Here is a 21707-nt window from a genome sequence, read left to right as displayed (position 1 = left end):
GATCCCGACTTACCATAAGAAGGCTACATGTTTTGTAAGTCCATGTGGAATCATGTCAAAAGATCTTCTCTGTGGGTTTTCTCTGTTTAAGGCCAGATGGTATTTCAGTTGCAGTACTCTAAAACTAAACAAACTATAAATCACAACACCCTCTCTATGTCAACACTAGCTCAGTGAAGAGCTGTGATTTATATCGGAACATTTATTATAATAAAGCAAACATTTTCCACTGTTTATTTGTTAGCTCCCATTTATCCCATGAATAAAGATCTCAGCACTGTTTTGATAAAACGTGGCATCTTGTTTCTTACTTTTTAAAAATGTTATTTGTCTGGTTATTTTTATTTATGCTTTATTATTTTACGGTGCAATAATAATGTTTTCCCCAAATGTTGCTCTTTTTCTGAAGTAGATAAATAGAAGACAATGTTATCAGAAAGTAACAGGCTGCTTTGTTTTGTTCTATTTATATAGCACTGTTAGAACAAGTTTAAGGATGTGAGCATAATTGCTTAATCAGGTTTTCAAAGGAGAAAAAAAAAAACCCTATGATTGCAGGTCTTAATTCCAGAAAATCATTTGCAGATGTACTAGTTGAAAAGTATTATATGAGTGAGATGGGTGGTTTCAAAATTTGATACAAAAATGATTCAATAAAATAAATACACTCTTTAAATATCCAATGTTTTAAGTACTTGGGGAGATCCTGGCTTAAATCCTCACTCTACCATGAAGCTCTTTAAATATCTCTAGCTCAATGTTTATCCTGGTATAGGTTATATATCCTCCCTGCTTGCTTCAGACAAGTAAAGTCAATGGGGGAATCCAGATTCGCTTAACAACCATGGGATTCACTAAACTGCTGTGATTCACTTTACAACTGGCAAAAAAAGCTTGTAAAATTGGATGCAACTCACTGAACACTTGCCTTGATTAGCAAAAGAAATTCAGACCCCAGTATTGGTCATAAGTCAAGGACTACTTGCATTTGGGAATTATTGCTACTTCTTTTCATAGTAACACACAGTGAAATAATATTTCATGGCATGTATAGTTTTTTATGGTATTTGACAGCCATGTATATTTGATGGCAATGTGGTAAATTCAAATGTATTATTTCTGTTAAAGCATTTATATTCTTCCTTTTATGTCAAGTTTTCACAATTGCAATAATCCAATACAATTTCTGATAAGTAACATAAAAGAACAATTTGTGGCACTTTTCTGACATTTACAAGTAACATTTTTAACAGCATTTGACACACAATAATAAAATGTGGATAATTTGACACAGAAGACATAAATAACTTGATCAGAATCGGAGAAAGAGGCCTTTTTAGTCTTTGAAAGAGGCAAATTCATAGGAATTTTGCATTTTTTAAAAATACAATCATATGATAAATGGTATTACAGGTTGTCCTCAACTTACAACCACATTTTACGACATTTAATTACTACAAGTAGGACCAGCAACTTGGTCATTAAGCAAAGCTCAGTGAAAAAGGAACTGTGCTAATAATCTTATTTCGGTTTTCTTTTGTGTTATAGACCTGTTTTATAGACCTTTAAATGTGTTAAATATGAGAAGTGGTCATAAAGTTATTTTTTCATCACAGTTATAAATGTAAACAGTTACTAAACAATGCAGTTGCCAGATAACAACTACATGTAGTGTCTAAGGTGCTGGGATAGAAAATGACCATAAGCTAAAGTCTTCCCTTGGTCATGAAAGATGGCTGGGTGATTTGGGGCCAGTCATTTCATCCCCATTAATTTACAGGGTTGTTGATGTGGGGAAAATAGGAAGCATGAGCAAGAAGCATGTTCACAGCCTTGAGTTTGGCAAAAAGTAAAAGTGGGCTAAAAAATTGGGTTGTAGGCTAGCAAGCCTGTGTTCAAGACTCGAGTGCTGCTGTATGGCAGGGTGAGCTCCTGTCATTCATTCCAGTTCCCTGATGGGGATGTAAAAGGAGCCCCCATAGACATCCCCTGAGCAGCAGTGATGTTACTGGCTAATCCTTTCAACCTGGAATTTGCCTTAAATGGTGGCTCCAACATGAACAGGATGGGAGTCCATCCACTGGACAAGCTGAATCCATCAATCTGAGCCTGAATGACAGGCTTAGAAACATTACCTTGTTTGAGATTAGAGGTGGGTTGCTTCTGGTTCGGGCCAGATTTGGCAAACCAGTAGTGGCAGCAGTGGGAGGCTCTGCCCACCCACCCAGATGTGCAGAAGCGTCGCACATGCCCAAGCGAACCAGTAGTGCCAGGATTTGCAACCCACCAACCAATCAATGCAACTATTCAATATTTATTTCACCTCCTTGGTGGATAGACTAACTTGGATTGCACAATACTCTTTATAATGTTCCTTGAAAAAGTAGCCCTTGAACCTATATTTGTGTTGATTTTCCATTGCCACAGCATTAAATAAGATTCAATGAATGATGTGCAAGTCATGTGAGTGCATAATTCCAAAGTCTGCTAATACCATATAATGTTCTCCTCTCCTACAGATGTCAATCACAGCCCTGGTGCCAGGGTACCTACAAACAAAGATAAACAGTAAAATGAAGTGTGGTGTCAAATTGTCCCCCTAAGAGTACGGTATAAGTCATACATATTAATGATGACAAATAATAAAGGGTGCATTAATGAAAGCATTACTGCTAGGAGGACCAGATGCTATTGTTTACTGAAATGCTGTTGGGATGCCAGAAGCCACTCTGGTTATTCAGATACAATTTCTACATGAGAAACTGCAGCAAATCTGGCAATGGAGTTATAGCTATTGACAAAGTCACGGTTATAATTTCCTTTCATTTTGCACATTTTGGTGGTAAGGTTTGAACAATGTATTGATTCTTATAATAATAAAAAACTTATTTCTTAAGTTTTACAAGATGAATTTGGTCTTCCAAAATACAACAATAATAATAATATCCCAATCCATAATTAGATTTACTTAGATTGCTTTTTTTCTTCTCTCCTCTCTCTGTAATTAATCTCTTTTTTTCTCCTATATCTAACTGTTTTTCTCTGTCTTGCATAAAATTGATTATCCCAAAACAGGAGAATATAAGGGGTATACTTATGTATAATGCAATCACTGATAGCAGCAATAGCATCCATAAAATTCTAAGCTAGGATTAAAAATAGCAAATGACACTTTTCTTTGAGGAAATTCAGATGTACAGACTGGATGATGGGCATATATTTTCCCCATCTTAACTTTACAATGTTAAGTATAGTCAAACTGCAATGCATCCAAGGATGTTTATACAGCAGACACTGCTCATATCACTGAGAAGTTGTTGTTTAAGCTTCACTTTTTTGCCCCAAGTATAATACTTTATTGGACAAATGTGGACAAATGTGATTGGACACACAAGGAATTTGTCTTTGGTGCATATGCTCTCAGTGTACATAAGGAGAATAAAAAAAACATTCATCAAGAATCATAAAAGGTTAAGGCATTCTGGATAAAAATATGGTGGATTATGCAAAATATCTTTAAAAGAAGGATAAAGTTTACTCCTCAGTTATTCTTATTAGGTATATGTACTGATTTTGGTAGAGAGTAACTTGATTCTGCACCTAATAACGGCAGCAAGACTGTTGGTGGCGCAATACTGGAAGAAGGAAGACTTGGCTACAACTCCAGAATGGACATTGAAAGTTACAAACTTAGCCGAGATGGCTAAAATATCGGCATATATTAAAGATCACTCAAATGAGAGATATAAACGAGACTGAAAAAAATGGATTGACTATATACAAAATAAATACGGGACCAAGAAATTCCAGTTGGCCTATGCTTAAGATCAGAAATGATTTAAATTGTTTAAAGTTAGTTCAGCAAGAAGAAGCTAGAGTCAATGTAGAATGTCATTAATTTCTTCATTTCTTTTTTTCAATAGATTTTAGACTGTGTTTGTTAAAAATCCATACCGTATACGGGTTCTGGGAAGTCGGGGGGGAAGGAGGAGGGGCTGTGGGGGGGAGGGGGAGGGAGGGAGGAGTATGCATTAGGTTAGACAAGAATTTGGTGGTAAACTAGAATTATTTTGACATATAAAAAATGTACTTCGATGTCTTACTGATTGAGGAATGATGAAATGTTTGTTTTAAAAGAAATAAAACTTTTGAACATAAAAAAAAGAATCATAAGATACAACACTTAGTGGTACTAAAGGTTACTAATAAGCTATCAAATTGTACCAGTAAACAAATAACACAATATAAATTGAAAGATACAAGCAACATGGCTATAGTCATAAGTGGGAAGAGATCGAAACTAGCAAGGAAGAGAAGAATAATAGTAATACAGTCTTAGAAAATTATTTGACAGTGTTGTGGGAATTAGTTGTTAAGTAGAATGATGGCATTCAAGAAAAAAACTGTCCTTGTTCTGGTGTGTAGTGTCCTATAGTGTTGTTTTGAGGGCAGAAGTTGAAACAATTTATGTCCAGGATGTGAGGAGTCTGTAGATATTTTCAAAGCCCTCTTTTTGACTCGTGTAGTACATCCAATGGAAGGCAGATTGGTAGCAATTATTTTTTCTGTAGATCTAACTCAGAAAGATCAAACTGCCCAAAGAGCTGCTGATGCAGTTCTACAGAGGAATTATTGAGTCTGTCATCTGCACCTCCATAACTGTCTGGTTTGGCTCTGCAAAACAGGACAAACACAGACCTCAATGGATAATTAGATCTGCAGAAAAAACAATTGCTACCAATCTGCTTTCCATTTTATCTTTTTATACTTTTGAGATAAACCAGTGAAATAGATTGCAATGAGATTCAGTGTAGTGTTTTGTGTCTCATAAAATTTGCTACTGGTGAATGGTGGTGATGGTGCTAGTGGCTTAAAAAAATCAACTACTTAATGGAATATAAGATTGCCCATGAGTAGCAGCTCTGAGCTACTACCCCCACTTTCAGAATCTGTATATCTTAAATACCAGTACCAGGGATTACAAACAGGAGAAAGGGTTTATTCACTACTTTTAGCTGGATGAGGTAGGCATTAAAAAGCATGGTTTTTCATACACTTAAGTAATTCTCATACTTTTTCCATGATGTTAAGAGAACAGCATTACAAATTGCCTACAAATTGAATGTGTGGATTAAGGAAGAGAAAAAACTTAAATTCATGGGTTGGTACTGATGTTGTCAATATATAATCAGAGTAGGGGTGAAATGCTACTGGTTTGGACTGGTTTGCCTGAACCAAGAGTAAAAAATACTACCTGTTCAGGCGAACCGGTATTTCCAATGATCAGCTGTGACACGCAATTTATATTAGCTAGAAAGCAGGATTTCCAGCGGATTCCCCCCTCACTGTACTACTTACCATAGCAGGCATGCTTGGTAGCAGGCTCCACCCACCCACCTGGACATCATCATGTCTGTTTTTGATGCTCTCCAAATGCATGGAAGGGCCTGTGCATGCACAGAGGTGGTATAGGCGAGAAAAGCTCACATTTGCGAACTGGTAGTGAAGGTAAGCAGATTTCACCCCTGAATGAGAAGAAGGGAGCTCTGGAGGAGGAGAGATTCAATTTTTCCTTATTACTATAGAGTGATTTGATGAGGGAGATGGGTGATTTCTAAGTACAATAAATAAATAAATTGAAGATCATAAAGCATGTACAGAAATGCTAAGAAAGCAGTTAGAGGTATGGAAATGGATTATAGAAGGCTAGACCAACATATTTATATAGAAGAGGGAATAATGTAATGATAAGGACAGAAAGTAAAGAAAAAGTGCAGAAAGCCAAGAGTGAAGCCATGATAAATACATCCACTGCTTAAAGAGTTGAACTGAAGAAAGATTTTGAATGCAGTCCAATAAGCAGAAGAACTAATTCAAAACATGAATACAGAAACTTACGGCATAAAAATAATGATTAGTAGAAGGTTTCTTAGATGTAGTGAAATTACAACTCATTATTGAATTGTGGTGGCAGATTAAGAAGAATTCAGAGATGCGGAAATGCCATTAGATAGAATCATAATTGAACCTAGAGAATAAAAAGTTGAGATGGTATTGGTATGAGTAAATAACAAGCATCAAAAATGAAAAGCAAAAGAAAATTGAAACTACCTGGAGAGGGAAAATGGGACGAAGATAGTTACCCTGTGATTAGATGGGCTATCAATACATTTTACAAATAACTAAATGAGATGAAGATATTTCTTAAAGCTGGGGTAGTATTGCATGATTGGACACATTAAAGAAGAATCAGACAGAAAGAGAGATATGAATTTGCTGGAAACATGATGGACAGAAATGACAAGGAAGGAATCAAAGGATATAAACTGATAGTTCAGATGAGGACCATGGAGTAGTTAGGAGAAAAAATAAAGGGAAGAAGTAGGAATAGATGTAAAAAGAAGAGTGAGAAAGTGAGTGAGCAGAGGGAAAGTTGACCTTAGCAAAGTATGAGTATCAAAGGTAGAGAATAGGCACTGAAGCTTTCTTAAGACTACATAAATCAAAATGATATAATCTTGCTATTTAATCTTGTAAATCAGCAAACTGTTACATTGTTAAAATGATACACATTTAATGACATTATCACAAATCCTACAATTATATTCTTGCCTGTGTGAGATGCAAATGTCATTATACATCTTTTATCATCCGCTGTCCTTTGCTCCTGCTGTCCCTTATCGAGTAGAAAACATGAATTTATACGAAGTTAATGCTTTTGCTTATTTTTAGATCTAAATGGCCAAATGCACTGAATGATGCCAGGAACCAATGCAGGACACTTAAAAGTCAAATTTATCACGACTTGAAGTGAATCAATTGTTGGTGGTAAGTGAAGAATTTGGAAAGCAAACAGAAACACAAGAAGAGAAAAAAGAAGATAGTGTTTCAAAGGAAATTGATAGATCAATGATCTGAAAATCACAGAAGGAGCAGAAGGCAAAACATGGAATGGATGTGCATGTGTTATGTAGAAGGAGTCACAGGGGATTTCACTACAGACTCAGAGACATCAACAAAAGTAAAAAAAGAAGTCAAAGTCAAGACATTGCCCAGGGCTCTACATGTGTCAGTGTGGTGTGGAGAGGACAATATCTAGCATGACCTTGAACTTCTCCTTTCAAACAAACCCATCTTTTGATGACGGTAAAATAAAAGGAACAGTCAGAAGTTCAATAGAGAGAGAAGGTATTTTCCCCTTATTGGCAGCTGGTACAAATGAGATTGTTGCTTTCTTTTGGAAGGTGAAAGTCTGCCAGCGAATTGAAGAACAAATTGAAAAAACTCTACTTAGAAAAAAATCTCTACTAAGACTGAGCAGGTGAAGAACAAAGTGATAGCTGGAGAGGAAGGAGAACAGCAGCCCAGCCAAGCTTACCTGCATCTGCAGTGACAAACATAGTAAAAGCAAAGATCATTTCTAGTAATATCAGTGAGAGATGCCACCAAAGAGATCTGTGCAGTAAATTGGGGAGTTGTCACGTCACCTACTAAAGAGACCCCAACAGAAGAAACCTTGTAGGAATGATCTAGAGAAGCTTTAAAAAATTTTGAGGAATGGATTTTAGAGACTGTGTTACTTACCCATGTTCTTCTGAATATTCCTATTAGTTTGAGTGCAGAATGAAAATTGATTTTCCTGTTTCTATGAACTCTTGTGCTGTCATCATACGTTAGGTTATTTGTGTGTCCATTTGTGGTTCATAAAAGGGACACGGTGGCTCAGTGGCTAAGATGCTGAGCTTGTCAATCAGAAAGGTCGGCAGTTTGGCGGTTCCAATCCCTAGTGCCGTGTAACGGAGTGAGCTCCTGTTACTGGTCCCAGCTTCTTCCAATCCAGCAGTTTTCAAAAGCATATAAAAATGCAAGTAGAAAAATAGGGGCCACTTTGGTGGGAAGGTAACAGCATTCTGTTCACTCTGCCATTTAGTCATGCTGGCCACATGACAACAGAGATTTCTTTGGATAGCACTAGCTCTTCGGCTTTGAAATGGAGATGAGCACCAATGCCTAGAGATGGGAATGACTAGCACATATGTGCGAGTGGAATCTTCACCTTTACCTTGTGGTTCGTAAAGGCAGTCTTTTCTTCCTTGGTGACTGCTCTCTTGATATATTGCTGTTTCATTCCCATAATACCTAAGTGAATAGGAATTAGGAGTTTTTAAACCCAAAAAGTAGAGGGTATCAAACAGATAAGTCTACCTATACATTTGGGGAGCATTTTACTTATGCAACAGTGGTTTTAACTGACCCTAAAAGTTTTCTGTAAATTGAATAGAAGTAAAACACAGATTAAAGGCAATGTCATACGTAGAGGATGACAGGATGTCTTTCCAAGTAGTGATCAGTGCAACTCTTACTGGCATTGCAGAGCTGAGAGTTCATTTCCGTAGTGACCGATGATTAATCACCAGCTTCCAAATTGTTTTATTCTCTGGGAGTGGTTGCAAGAGCTGGCCTGGGATTTTGAACTGCTGCTAACACAGAACTTTTAGTAAACAATACAAGTCCAAACAGTCGCAGTGGGACTTTGCCTTGCCTGTATTCCTTGTATTCTCTGCATCATGAGAATGGATCAAGAGCACACAGACAGTAAGTAAACAAGAAAGAAATATCTCAGAAAACAGAATGGTCTATACTGTTTTAACCGATGTCTTACAATTTGTATTTTAGGGTGCTGATTGAGCCTTGAGCTATAATATGTACTTTGTGATTCCCTTTTTAGACTGTGGTGAAAATTTGGCTCATACTGAGTCAAGCACGAATCTCAGAAACTGGAGGACGGATCATAATATTTGCTGAAAGTCCAGTGCAAAATTCCTTTATACTCCTTTGGCTTGTACTTGTAATTTGAGACCATTCTTAGTTTTCTGCTTGTCTTAGTGATCAGAAAGCTTAGTGATCATTTATTAGCTAACTCATAAGGAAAATGTGCACAAAACAGCTGGGTTATAAAAAGCTGGTTATGCAGCACTAAGCTATTTGAAGGCATTGAATTCATAAGCATGTTTTTGTAAAAAAACAGTCAAGTAATTATTTGTAACCACATTCAAAGATGGACAACTTAATTATAAGCACAGGTAATACGTTTATCTGTCTCGGAGATTTTTGCTCCCAGATATTTGCATATAAAATCTTGTTGCCAGTAAATGAACACTTTGTTTTTTAAAAACAAAATTAAGATGTCAAGTTGATATTAATTTCTATCCCACCAGGGACTGACATATTCAACTTTAAACATAGTGAGAATTAGGTTGAAGCCCTTTTCTTTATATAGGGTAACTGAAATTTGGTTTGGAAAGAAAGCAATTTTTGTGGCATCAAAAGTAGTACAAAATGCTTCAGTCTATTCAATTTACAATTGACTAGAGAAATCAAGTGGTGCAGCTTAGGCTACTTAAACATCTCTATCCACAGAAAAGAACATATATGCCAGCAAATCACAATTATTGGAGACATTCATCTGCTTTCATTTTGGTTTATACCCCTTGACTCTTACAATGGTAAAGATTCCTCTTCATAAAGCCTGGAAAAAAATTGGAAATGTAATTGATCCAATCCAACTGTAGTGAATTACTAAACACTGTTGTTTATTCTTTAATCTAAGTCTGAGATGTTCAAACTTTTAGGGGGGCAGTGAGTATCTTGGAACTTTGAGAAGGTATTTTGTGCATTCCCATAAAATGGCTGCTGTGAGAGGGTTCCTCATTCATCAAATGAATTCAATGATAGATATGTCTATGCAAATGCTCATTTTTCCAAAAGACAATCTGATAAAGTTGAAAGTTGCCTAAGTACAAAGCAGGGAGATCTGGACCCAAAAGCTTGAAACCTACAGTTCGAACCCACTGGTTTTAGTTCCAATGCCTGTTGGAAGCTGTAACTTATTGGAAGCTGCAATAATACAGCTAGTAAGACCTTACTCTATGAGTTTCAAGAATCAATGGCTTATAACTTATCAAACTGTCCAATTACTCCTTCACTAGAATGGACAGGCAAATGCTTTTGAAGGGCAGTAACAGACAACAACACCCACTTTAATTTCCTTTAAAGTGACCTCAGGACATGTTTTTCTGTTCTGTTTCCACAGTATACTTTTTGCTGCAGTTTTCATATGTAAATTAACTTGATTTACAAATCATGTAACTTTCCGGTGTACTGTATAACTTTTTTCCCCAGATGTGGATTCTATAACTCCAATAGAAGAAATGGACCTAAGTAAAGTTGTCTATTGGAGTTTAGACAACTTTACTTAGATCCATTTCTTCTTGTTTAATAGATGTTTCTTTTAGTTTTTAAATAGCTATACAAAAGACCTGTGTGTTACTGCCTGAATTTTTTTCTTCTCACAAAGAAATTGGAATTGGTAACTCACAAATCAAAGTGCACTTTTTTGATCTCTGTAGTATCAAGTAGACTGCACAGAGTACTGCATAGAAATTGATGTGTTAATGCACATCAAGTTGAGGTTCTGCTTAAAGTGATAGATCATTTGCACAGATTTCTCCAGCTTTCCAGCAATTGTAGTAGATGGGAAGTTTGGAAATTGCAGTCCAACATAATTACAGGGTATTTGGTGAAAGAAATCTGGGAAGGTGCCCTTCCTTCCCTATATGTCAGGCTCCAAAACCAAGGAAGGCTTGCAGAGTTTCAGTAGTTTCCTTTATTGTTCTTTATGTATACACAAAAATATTTCCAGACTAAAGCAACTGCTTGCATTATTAAAGAGGTACTCTGATAACTTCTAAGGAGGAGCTACTCTGGCCCTCCTTCTCCCAACCAAACTAGCTAAATGTCACTGTCTCTTATTCTTTTGCAATACAGACCCACTCCCAGGAATCCAAAATTCTTTCCACCATACTATTTGCATCAATTTGCTATATATCGTGTTTTCCTGAAAATAAGACAGGGTCTTGTTTTCTTTTGACCCCTGAAATAAACGCTTGGCCTTGTTTTCTGAGAGGTCTTATTATTTTTGAGGTGCAGGAGGTGGCGAGCATGGTCACCTCATGGCTGCTGCTGTGTTGCAATATTTTCAGGGAGGGCTTATTTTCGAGGGAGGGATTATGTTAGTGCATACACTGAAAAGTCCAATGTGTTTATTATCTAGGGAGGTCTTATTTTCAGGGAAACAGGGTACCACCAAGAAAGCATCAAGAGGATGCCATGTGAGGAATGTTTCAGGTAGCATGTAGGACAACCCTCTTCAACATATGCCACATCACTTCAACTATAACAAGCAATTTATGTCATGTGATTTGGATGAAGCCCCAATGGAGCAAACTACATTTTTTATCAAGACGGATTAATGGTCACACATTCTTTTGACACAAATTTAGTCCTAAAATGGTTAGCAGTTATAATAATACAAGACAAACAAACAAAAACAAACAAACAAACAAACAAACAAAAACACTACTTTCTTAATAGTTTTCTGATCATGCAGCCATAGGCAACTATAATGAGCTCCAAAGACTACAAAATGTCACATTCATTATGATGCAAGTATGTTAGAAGCAGTATTTGCAACACGGTGGCCTAGAGGTGAAGATGCTCACCTGCTACTCGGTAAATTGAGAATTCAAATGTTTCTCTATCAAGGCGCAAAGAGAAAGTATCTGCCGCGAACTCCATCTAGGCATCAGGAAGGGCATCTGGCCAGTAAATGCTCAGCATCACTTAATCTCCCTGATCCCACCACAAAGCAAGGGATTATAGGGTTGTAAAAACAAAATAAAATGTGAAAAGTGATATTTGTATTGTGACATACCAAAGCATATATCATCTCTTTACACACACTTACATCCACCGACCCAGTGCTGCAATTCTTATATGAGTAACCATGATTCAATGTAAAGATGCTGTAGATGTGCAAATTTTTCATAACTCCAATTTCAGTGGTAGCTGATATTTGAGCAAAAAAGTATGAATTTAAGATTTTGTTTTTACTCAGCCATTAACTTAAACGCTAATTCAATGTGGATATAAAATAGTCATCATAAAATCTCTTTAGACTGATTTAAAACTTCAGTTTGATTTTTGTACATGCCGTAGATAAGGTTAATTAAAAAGGGAAAAGTCTGTGTATGTGACTCAAGCCATTCCAAAAATAATTTATCTAATAAAGAACAAAGTTATAAATAGTTATGTTTGGAGAATATACTTTCCAGAGTAGTCCTGTTGCTATAGCAATCCAGCTGGGAAAATACAATACTATGTTGAAATCCAGCCAGAGAATATTCATGTGTCCTCATGTTTATTTCTATAATGTATAAAGTTGCAGCTTTGACTACTCTCATTTGAAATCAAGAGACCACTTCTGGTCATTTTAGGGGAAATGAATAGAAACAATAAAGTTTTTTGGAATCACTATAAATATGGAAGTAGATAATTTAGCTATTTATCCATACAGTAAAATAAGCATTGTGAAAAATTGTTTTTTTGTGAAATGTTGCACAAGCTCCATTTTCACTGGCAGAGTGCTAGCAAAACAAACTACTAGCAAAAGTGGCATTTGATCACACGAGTGAAATAGATCTGGCTGGCCACTCCCACCTATCCATGTCCCCCCCTGCTCCCCCCAGGTCAAACACAACCCTAATGTGGCCCTCAATTAAATCAAATTTCACATTCCTGGATTAGAAGATCTCCAGGGGGGCATTTGCCCAGGTTCGCCTGGTCCGCCAGTTGCGGCCCTACCTAAACCGGGAGGCCCTCGCAACAGTCACTCGAGCCCTTGTGATCTCTAGGCTGGAATACTGCAATGGGCTCTACATGGGGTTGCCCTTGAAGTGCATCCGGTGACTGCAGTTAGTCCAGAATGCAGCCGCGCGAGTGATAGTGGGCGCACCGCGGTTCGCCCACGTTACACCCATCCTCCGCGAGCTGCACTGGCTACCTGTCGATCTCCGGGTGCGCTTCAGGGTATTGATGACCACCTTTAAAGCATTCCATGGTAGTGGATCTGGGTACTTGAGAGACCGCCTTCTGCCGATCACCTCCCTTCGACCGATTAGATCGCACAGACTGGGCCTCCTCCACACCCCATCTGCCAGTCAATGTCGACTGGCGACTACACGGAGGAGGAGAGCCTTTTCTGTTGCAGCTCCGACCCTGTGGAACGACCTCCCCGTCGAGATCCGTACCCTCACCACCATCCAGACCTTCCGCACAGCCCTCAAGACCTGGCTCTCCCATCAGGTCTGGGGATAGGTTTCCAATTTACCCGCCCGAGTGTTGACTGTTGAATGCAAGTTGTGCTTTTATTATCTTTTTTCTTTTGTTCACATATTGTTTGTCTTTGATAGTGCACCACCTTCCCTTTGATTGTAAGCCGCCCTGAGTCCCCTCAGGGAAAAGGGCGGCCTATAAATCTTAATAAAATGACTAAAAAAAAAATGACTAAAAAGGGTCTCTTCCAACTCTGTATTCTGTCAAAATAGCCTAGGCATTGTAGGAAAGAATGGGTCTCCAGACTTTTTTTCCAGAATAGTGAAATTTGTGAGCATTCGCATAAAAAGCGTCATGTAGGAGGACATCTCCATTTATAAAAGGACTGCTCTGGAAAGTGTGGCTAGTTGTAGATGGTCATTTTACAAAAGGAAAATGTTCAGACAAAACAAAAATAATTTGTGGATAAATCTAAGGACAAAGCATCTCCCATTCAAAAACATACCTGTCCCAACTTTCAGCGGGGGAAAGAATAATGTGGTTCAACAGTATTCTTGGAAATAAACATGATGCTGAAGCCAATGTTGTACAGCAGGCTAATACAGTGGTTATTTTCTTAAAGTACCTTAAATAAATTACATAAGAAGCTTGAAGAAGGACAAGTAAGTACCAAGAGTGGTATCTATGGTCATACTATTTACCGCAACTTGAGGGACTCAAAATGAAAATCTCAATTTATTAAATAACCCTTATTTTAATTAACTCTTAATTAAATATACTAAATTAAATATAAACCTCACATGGTACATTTTAATTTTCCCACAATTTATGATGCCCATTGTTGCCAGATATGCCTGCACATTGCTTATATAACTAATAAAATCCCATCATTGCTCATGTAATGATTTTCAACTCATTTATTTTATTTTACATATATATATATGTGTAATATTCTTAATACACGTAGCATATTACCTATATTTTATACTTTAATGAATTCAGTGGAATGTAAATGCAGTCACTATCTTATGAATTTAGTGGCTGAATTTTCATTTCCCACAGCTATTCCTACCTATATTGTGGAAATATATAGCTTTTTGTTCTGCTACAAGTAATTCTCAACTTACAACTACAGTTGGGGCCAGAATTTCCATCATATGTTTGGGCAGTCAGAAGTCAATGTGTTATCAATTTTATGATCATTTTTACCATGATCTTAAAGTGAATCACTGTAACCTTTAAGTGAATAATATAGTTATTAAGTAAATCAAGTGTTGAGTAAATCCAGCTTCCCTGGTGGATGGGATTTTTTTTTGCCAGAATCAGCACAAATGGTCACAAATTGTGATCGCATGACTACAGAACACCACAACCAGTCATAAAAGTGAGTCAGTTGCCAAGTGTCCAAAATGTGATCCCTTGACATAAGAGTCGTACAGTCGTGTGAGTACAGGTCATAAACACTTTTTCCAAGGCTATTGTAACTTTGAACTGTTATTAAATAAATGGTTATAAGTTGAGGACTACTTATACCTGAAGTTGAATTGAACAAGATAAACCACACAGAAAATGCTGGCTGGGGAAGTTTTGCAAGTGGAAATCCAGACATTTAAAAGTTCCTGAGGTTGATAAACATTCCTCTAGGACAGTGATGGCTAACCTTTTTGTCGCCCTGTGCTGAAAGCAACGCAATGAATGCAATGTGCATGTGAACCCCCCCCACGTGCACCCCATCCCTTGCACAAGCATGCGTGACCCCCGTGCACACATGACCTCTGTGCTCCCCCTCCCCCCGTGCATGCTCCCCACCCCCTATGCTCGTTATGGCTTCCAGGTTGGTGCCAGGCTTTCCAGGCCCAAAATGGGTGGGGGGGCAATGTGTGTCCCACATGTCCCATTTTGGGCCTGGAAGGCCTCCTGTTGGTGGGAGGAATGTGCGCATGTGCAGTGGATCTGGGCTGGGATGACAGCTGGCATGCCAGCAGAGAGGGCTGTGCATGCCACCTGTGGCACGTGTGCCATAGGTTCTCCATCACGGCTCTAAAACAAGAGTCTAACTTGCTGGTCTATTTTGTTTTTCATTTGAATATCAAAATACGGAATATATTTATAAAAATATAAAACTGTTACTTAGAAGATATATCAATTAACTGCAGTACCTCTTGAATCCAATACTGGAATAAGCTGCAGTCAATGAATGAAAGGTACATATGAGTTACCGAAGATTTTGGAAGTGTAGTTGTTAAGCAACTGGAGCAGAGTTGGAGCTACGGTATTTGCCAATCTCCTGCAACTCACCCCAAATATTTACACCCCCCCCCAAGTTTTCTGCTTCTAAGTTCTCATCTCTCCACTCATGACTGCTAACTGCAGTTTGGCGGTTCAAATCTCACCGGCTCAAGGTTGACTCAGCCTTCCATACTTCTGAGGTGGGTAAAATGAGGACCCAGACTGTGGGGGCAATGTGCTGACTCTGTAAACTGCTTAGAGAGGGCTGAAAGCCCTATGAAGCGGTATATAAGTCTAACTGCTATTGCTATTGCTATTGCTATTGCTATGGAGCACTTTTGGGAGGGGAGGTAGAGACAAAATGATAACGGGCTACCTTTCCTGTAAACATCCAGTATTTCAAGCACATTGTCTGTAGTTCCAGCAACATACATAAACTATGTCAGCACACACTGTGTTTTTTTTTTCTTCCTGCCAAATCCCCAAGCTACTATTACATTCTTGCTATTTTAAAAATCTGTTTGTTGTTGTTGTTGAAGGGGAGGAAAAAACAGCTCAGGGGAGAAATAAAAATATGCCCATCTGTTAATAAAAAGAACGTTGCAATCTTTTCCTCCAAGACTGCTGGGTTTGGTCATTTATTGAATAGCCTAGCTGGAGGAAGAAGAAAAGGCAGGTATGCTGATTTAAGGATCCATAAATTTGCCTTGTTCTATAATGTTCACATCACAGCAGCAATGTTTTGCTTCTGCAAGGCAAATGTTTCACCATTGCTTTCATTTATTTCATCTGCTATATAGGCAGCCAGATGTTATTCTATAGAGTCCATACCAGTGATGGGATTCAAATAATTTAACAACCAGTTCTCTACCCTAATGACCAGCTGGGTAGGCATGGCTTGGTGGTCATGTGACGGTGGATGTGGCCAACTCAACATCACTCACATCGATGAGCGCTTCACCTTAGTTGTTACAATGTAATAAGGGTTAACCGGAGAGGCAGTTTCTGTAAGCAGGGTAATAAAGATTAGGCTAGAAACAACACCAGAATGTTTCCTTCCTGCCTTCCTTACAGGATTAGCCCTGTAAAGGTTAAAAAAACAAAATGAGATTTCTTCCAACAACCGGCTCTCCCGAATTGCTTAGAAAGTTAACAACCGGTTCTCCCGAATAGGTGCGAACTGGCTGAATTCCACCACTGGTACATACCCTCTGCTATAAAATGAACTCATGGATCTTTGCACTTTAGATAGGCATTCACAGTGAATTCACTCAGAATAACATCAGGCGATCAAGATCTAATAAGTTTCAAATGAGAGTCAACCAGTCTTACATTGGCTGTGTCCTGGTGTCCTGGTGATCGGTCACATGAGAGATATACTTGGTGTGAATTATGAAATTTTATCCCCCCTCTAAGGGGATCTATACAGGGATTTTAAAAAAAACTACAAGTTCATCATTTCTTATATTTGTTTAAACATTCTAAAGATTCAGGCTTATTCAGTCAAAGTTCTTGACCAACCATCCATCTGGGCAGGGGTGGGTTGCTGCCAGTTTTACTGCTGGTTTGGTGCGCAAAAAATTCTGTGCATGTGCACATTTGCACCTAAAAAGGTCTGAGCATGCGCACGTTAGAAAAGGGGGAAAATACATTTCTGCAATGAAGATTGTCTGAGCATGCACAAAACCGAAAATCAAGGTGGCCCCACTATCGATAGAACCAGTTTGGGGGCATGGCAGACCAAGTTACTACCTACTCCGAGTTACTACCTACTTGGCCGAACTGGTCCAAACTGGTAGGAACCCACCTCTGCATCTGGATCAGAACTTTGGACCCAGTTCTGACTCTTTTATTTTTTCTAGAAAAGTCCATCATGGGTTTTTGAGGAAAGAGATGAACATATATGAACCTCAAGACTTTAATTTATTTATACATTTTACTATAGAATGTGAAGAAAATTCACAATAAATATTCACATATTTGCTCGTGTCATGGAACAAAAAACACACACCCTCTTTTGCCTTTATATTCAGTTTTACGGAGGCAACCTTCATGTGAAATCTTCTGCAGCTTGTTTATTTCTTCCATTTTTTTCTTGAGAAGAAAATAGAAATATTATTTTTTGCTTTGTGAAGAATATGTGAAAGCTTTTAGGAGAAAATTCTGTTCAATCAGATCATGAATGATGGCATCAAACAACTGTTTTGCTTTTAGAAATGTACTTTGTTAGCAGGAGGCATTTCCTGTAACATCCATGGATATAAATTGTATCTTGTATGGATTTTTAAAAGTATTTAAAATACTCCACTATAGTACTTAAGTAGAAACACATTTTTCACACACAACAGAAGTTGCTAAAAACAGTTTATTTTTTAAAAGGCATTCAACATTTGTTGAGGAAAAAAATTGAATAATTCATCAAAAGCTTCATTTCTTGTAACTCACAATTGTTTGTAGAATTGTATTATAGATTGCTAAAAATCCATTTGACTAAATGCTGGCTGAATTTAGTGGCTAAATTTCCAATTCCCACAGCTATTTGTACCTATATCCGTGATGGCAAATCTATAGCACATCTGCTACAGGTGACATGCAGAGCCACATCTGAGGGCACACAAGGCGTTGCACTATGTCAACTCCAGCACACATGCACATGCTGGCCAGCTGATTTTTGGGCTTCTGGAGGGCAGGGGGAGGCTGTTTTCACCCTTCCCAGGTTTCAGGAAAGCCTCCGGAGCCTGTGGTTGGCAAAAAAACAGACCCACCTTAAGTTCAGAAATGAACTTCTGGTGGGTCCGTTGAACCGTTTTTCACCCTCCCCAGACTTCATGAAAGCCAGGAAAGGAGGGTGAAAAACAGGCCCACCGGAAATCAGGAAATGGATCATTTCTGGACTCTGAAGTCCTCGGGGGAGGCCATTTTTGCCCTCCCCAGACTCCAAGAAAGCATCTGGAGTCTAGGGAGGGTGAAAAATAGGCCCACCACAAATCAGGAAATGTGCTATTTCCAGCTTCCAGAGGGTCTTGGTGGGGAGGCTCCAAGAAAGCCATGTGCGCATAGGCGGGGGGCAGCATTGCAGATGGCCACAAGGTGGGGGCATTTAATTATGGATGTGGGCACACAGAGGCACATGCGTGTGCTCACACTTTTGACACCCGAGAGCAAAAAGGTTTGCCATCACCGACCTATATTATAGAAATATATAGTTTTTAGTTGTAGTACACATAATTCCCAATTTATAACTATGCCTGGGACTAGAATTTCCATCATAAGTCTGGGAAATCATCATATCTCTGCCTCTCCATCTCCATCTCCGTCTCCCTCTCCATCCATCCATCCATCTACCCATCCATTCTATCATCTATCTAATCACATTTTTGGAACCCTGCCTGAATGAAAGAGACGGACAGATTTTAAAGGGGGGAAGATAGTTCCATAAGTATCTTGGCCCCATATTTTATATGTTATGCACAAAAATAAAATGGCTGGGCTAAATATATCATTCACTGTTTACATTTAAAATAGCTACCCTGGAACTGGAATCAGAGCCTGAAAGTCCTTCAGTGCCCCCTATGGATCTGTTTACGCCAATTGGTCTTGATACATGGAGTTTTCGTGATCATGGTATGTATACATAACCCATTGAGCTTTACTGATCATTGCAGTTGTATAACTACAGGAACACAAGTTCTTTATCAGGGGAGTGTTTCTTATCTTGTATTTTAATATACTTTAAAAAAAAACATTTCTACAACATGTCAGACAATAAATTTTGGTCTGTGCAGAGATACCTTAATCTTGAACATAAGTAGACTGCTTTCCATCTTTGAAAGAAGTTCAGGTAGTATCTTCAAAGAACCTTTCCTTTAATTCCAAATTAGAAACAGAAGTTCTCAAAACATCCTTACTGAAACATAAGGTTTGGAGAATATAAAACAGTGATCTTTCAGTGCTAATGTGAGCCAAATCTAGTTCTTTCAATCTCCTGATCTGCACTGCAGGATTATTATTATTATTTTTTGTCCTTTAGATGGAGAAAGAATTAGTGGAGTCCTTGGTGTTCTCTTAACTTGGTTGTTTTCTTGCTGACATTTATTACTCAACTAAATAACATCACAGTGTGGGGTTTGCTTCCTTTTAGATAGAGTAATTTGCCCTGCCAGGTTTGATGTGGGTGTGATTTTCTGTTCGATTGATTACAGTATTGATTTCTGCTTGTTTGTTTGTCTGGTGTTAATCCTTCTTTCTCCCTACCTCCTTCCCTCCAGAGGTGGGCTTCTCCTGGTTCGCCCTGGATTGGGTGAACTGGTAGTTTCAGCATCGGGAGGCTCCACCCATATGCCCAGGGGCTTCTGTGCATGTGCGTGCACAAGCGAACCAGTAGTAAAATAATTTGAAACTCACCACTGCTTCCCTCCCTCCCTCCCTCCCTCCTTCCCTCCCACCCAAAGTCTTCAGTGGCATTCACATTTAGCTTGTATTTACAAAGCCAAATTGGTTGTGGAGGGACAAGACAAATTGTTCTTCAAAAGAGGGTCTTTTATCACCATGGGGTGCTTTACCACCAATGTTTATTCCTGGATAACTAAGACCTAGACAATAGGCAACTCATTCTCATTCATTGTGATGACTTCTGTGCCCAGCTATTTTAACTGTAGCCTAGATGTCTAAAATATTTCATCTGAACTGACCAACGACAAGGATCTTTGTTGCCTAGTGATCTTGGTTGGCTATTGATGTATAAAAAGCAGCATTTTTGTAAACAAAAAAGTCAATTTCTTCTGAATTTAACTTATAGATGACACCACCCTGTTTAAGGCTGAAAGATATTTGTAGAAAATATAAAATAGTAACAAATGACAGGAGACTAAATCATAATAGTCTTTGCACAGTCTTTGTTTATAAACTGGGATTCCTGGCTTTAAAAACATAAAAAAATGAATGTTATTTCAAATATCAACTGGATTGGTCAGACCAATACTATAACTGGGGAAAATTGTTATATTCTACAAATAAGTATAGTTGTATGTGCAAATCATGCTCTATAAAATGCTGGAGAAGAAAATGTTGGGATTATAATAATGTAGGCTATTTTGCTTGTCACCCTGTTAAGACTTTAGTGGAAATCTGTAAAAAAAAATAGAGAATGTCAATACTGTCTTATCTTAGATATAGCTAATATATTTGTTTATAACATGATATCACTGGAATATAATAGAAATTGGTGGATTAAAGGAAGACTAGTGAATCATAGGTCATATTTTAGGTCCCTGTGACCCGAAAGAGTGCAGCTAAAAGTAATAGAATGGAAATAGAATAATAAACCAGTAAATGTGTTTTAAATAATAACCAAAACTTTTTACCTATGCCATCATCATCTGTTTTGTAAAGTATATAAAAAAATCTTTGCTCAGATTCACATTAAACAATATCTATAGCTTCTTGCGTAGATTTTTTTTTTGGTTTGGTTAGGATTAAAAGCAAAATATAAAAATAGTATAAAATAGTATTCTCTACATATGTTGTCCTATTCCATGATAACATATTCTAATTAATTCCCAAAGGTGCTTTTTTTTCAAGGCAACTGGACTTTCTGATTTTTCTTTGAAGATGTTTCACTTGTCATCCAAGAAGCTTCTTCAGCTTTGACTGGATGGTGGGGAATGGAAGGATTTATACTCCTTGCAGACAGCTGGTCCTTTGCATCCTTTCAGCGGGTCGTTAAGTTCACATGGAGGTTTATCTGTGTTTGGTCACATGGTCACATGGAGGTTTATATGTGTCTGCACCACTCAGGGTCACCTGAGTGGTGCAAATGGATGTGGAGCCTTCTTGGAACTGTTGAAAGGACTGTGTTGTAGACTGGAGATAGATGATGTCCTTTCCATCCCCCCCTGTTGAGAGATGGTTGTTCATCTATCTCCAGTCCACAACAAAGTCCTTTCAACAGTTCCAAGAAGGCTCCACATTCATTTGCACCACTCAGGTGACCCTGATGACAAGTGACCTTAACTAAATAAATGAATAAATTTAAGAAATAAATCCTTCCATTCTCCACCATCCAGTCAGAGCTGAAGAAGCTTCTTGGTTGAGAAGTGAAGCATTTTCAAAGAAAAACCAGAAAGTGCAGTTGCCTCTTGAAAAAAAAGCAACTTTGGGACAACCATGACCCGGATGACTGAGAATCTCCATAGACATTCTAATTAATTCTCATAAGGAATACTAACATTATTTTTAGCATGCATCCATTTATGAATTGCTATTAGTAAAAAGAGGAGAAAACATACTACTGAAAAATGCAGCTG

General features: G+C 38.1%; 1 protein-coding gene across 2 annotated transcripts in view; it reads left to right on the top strand.

Annotated features, from left to right (window-relative positions):
- Window positions 1-8466: 8466 nt before the first annotated feature.
- Window positions 8467-21707, top strand: part of SSUH2 (ssu-2 homolog) — a 49273-nt gene continuing 36032 nt past the window's right edge. The window contains exons 1-2 of one of the 2 annotated variants that reach the window (XM_087707810.1): window positions 8467-8595; window positions 18928-19026. In XM_087707810.1, the coding sequence (XP_087563936.1) occupies window positions 8568-8595; window positions 18928-19026 (127 nt within the window). In that variant the 5' untranslated portion in view covers window positions 8467-8567. The remainder of the gene's footprint in view (window positions 8596-18927; window positions 19027-21707) is intronic. The other variant, XM_087707811.1, reaches the window with a different exon arrangement.

The sequence above is a fragment of the Thamnophis sirtalis genome, unplaced genomic scaffold, assembly GCF_051295495.1.
Source record: "Thamnophis sirtalis isolate CommonGarterSnake01/CBP01778 unplaced genomic scaffold, rThaSir2_p1.2 scaffold_3, whole genome shotgun sequence".
Lineage (NCBI taxonomy): Eukaryota > Metazoa > Chordata > Lepidosauria > Squamata > Natricidae > Thamnophis > Thamnophis sirtalis.
This window is presented reverse-complemented; position numbering and strand designations above follow the sequence as displayed.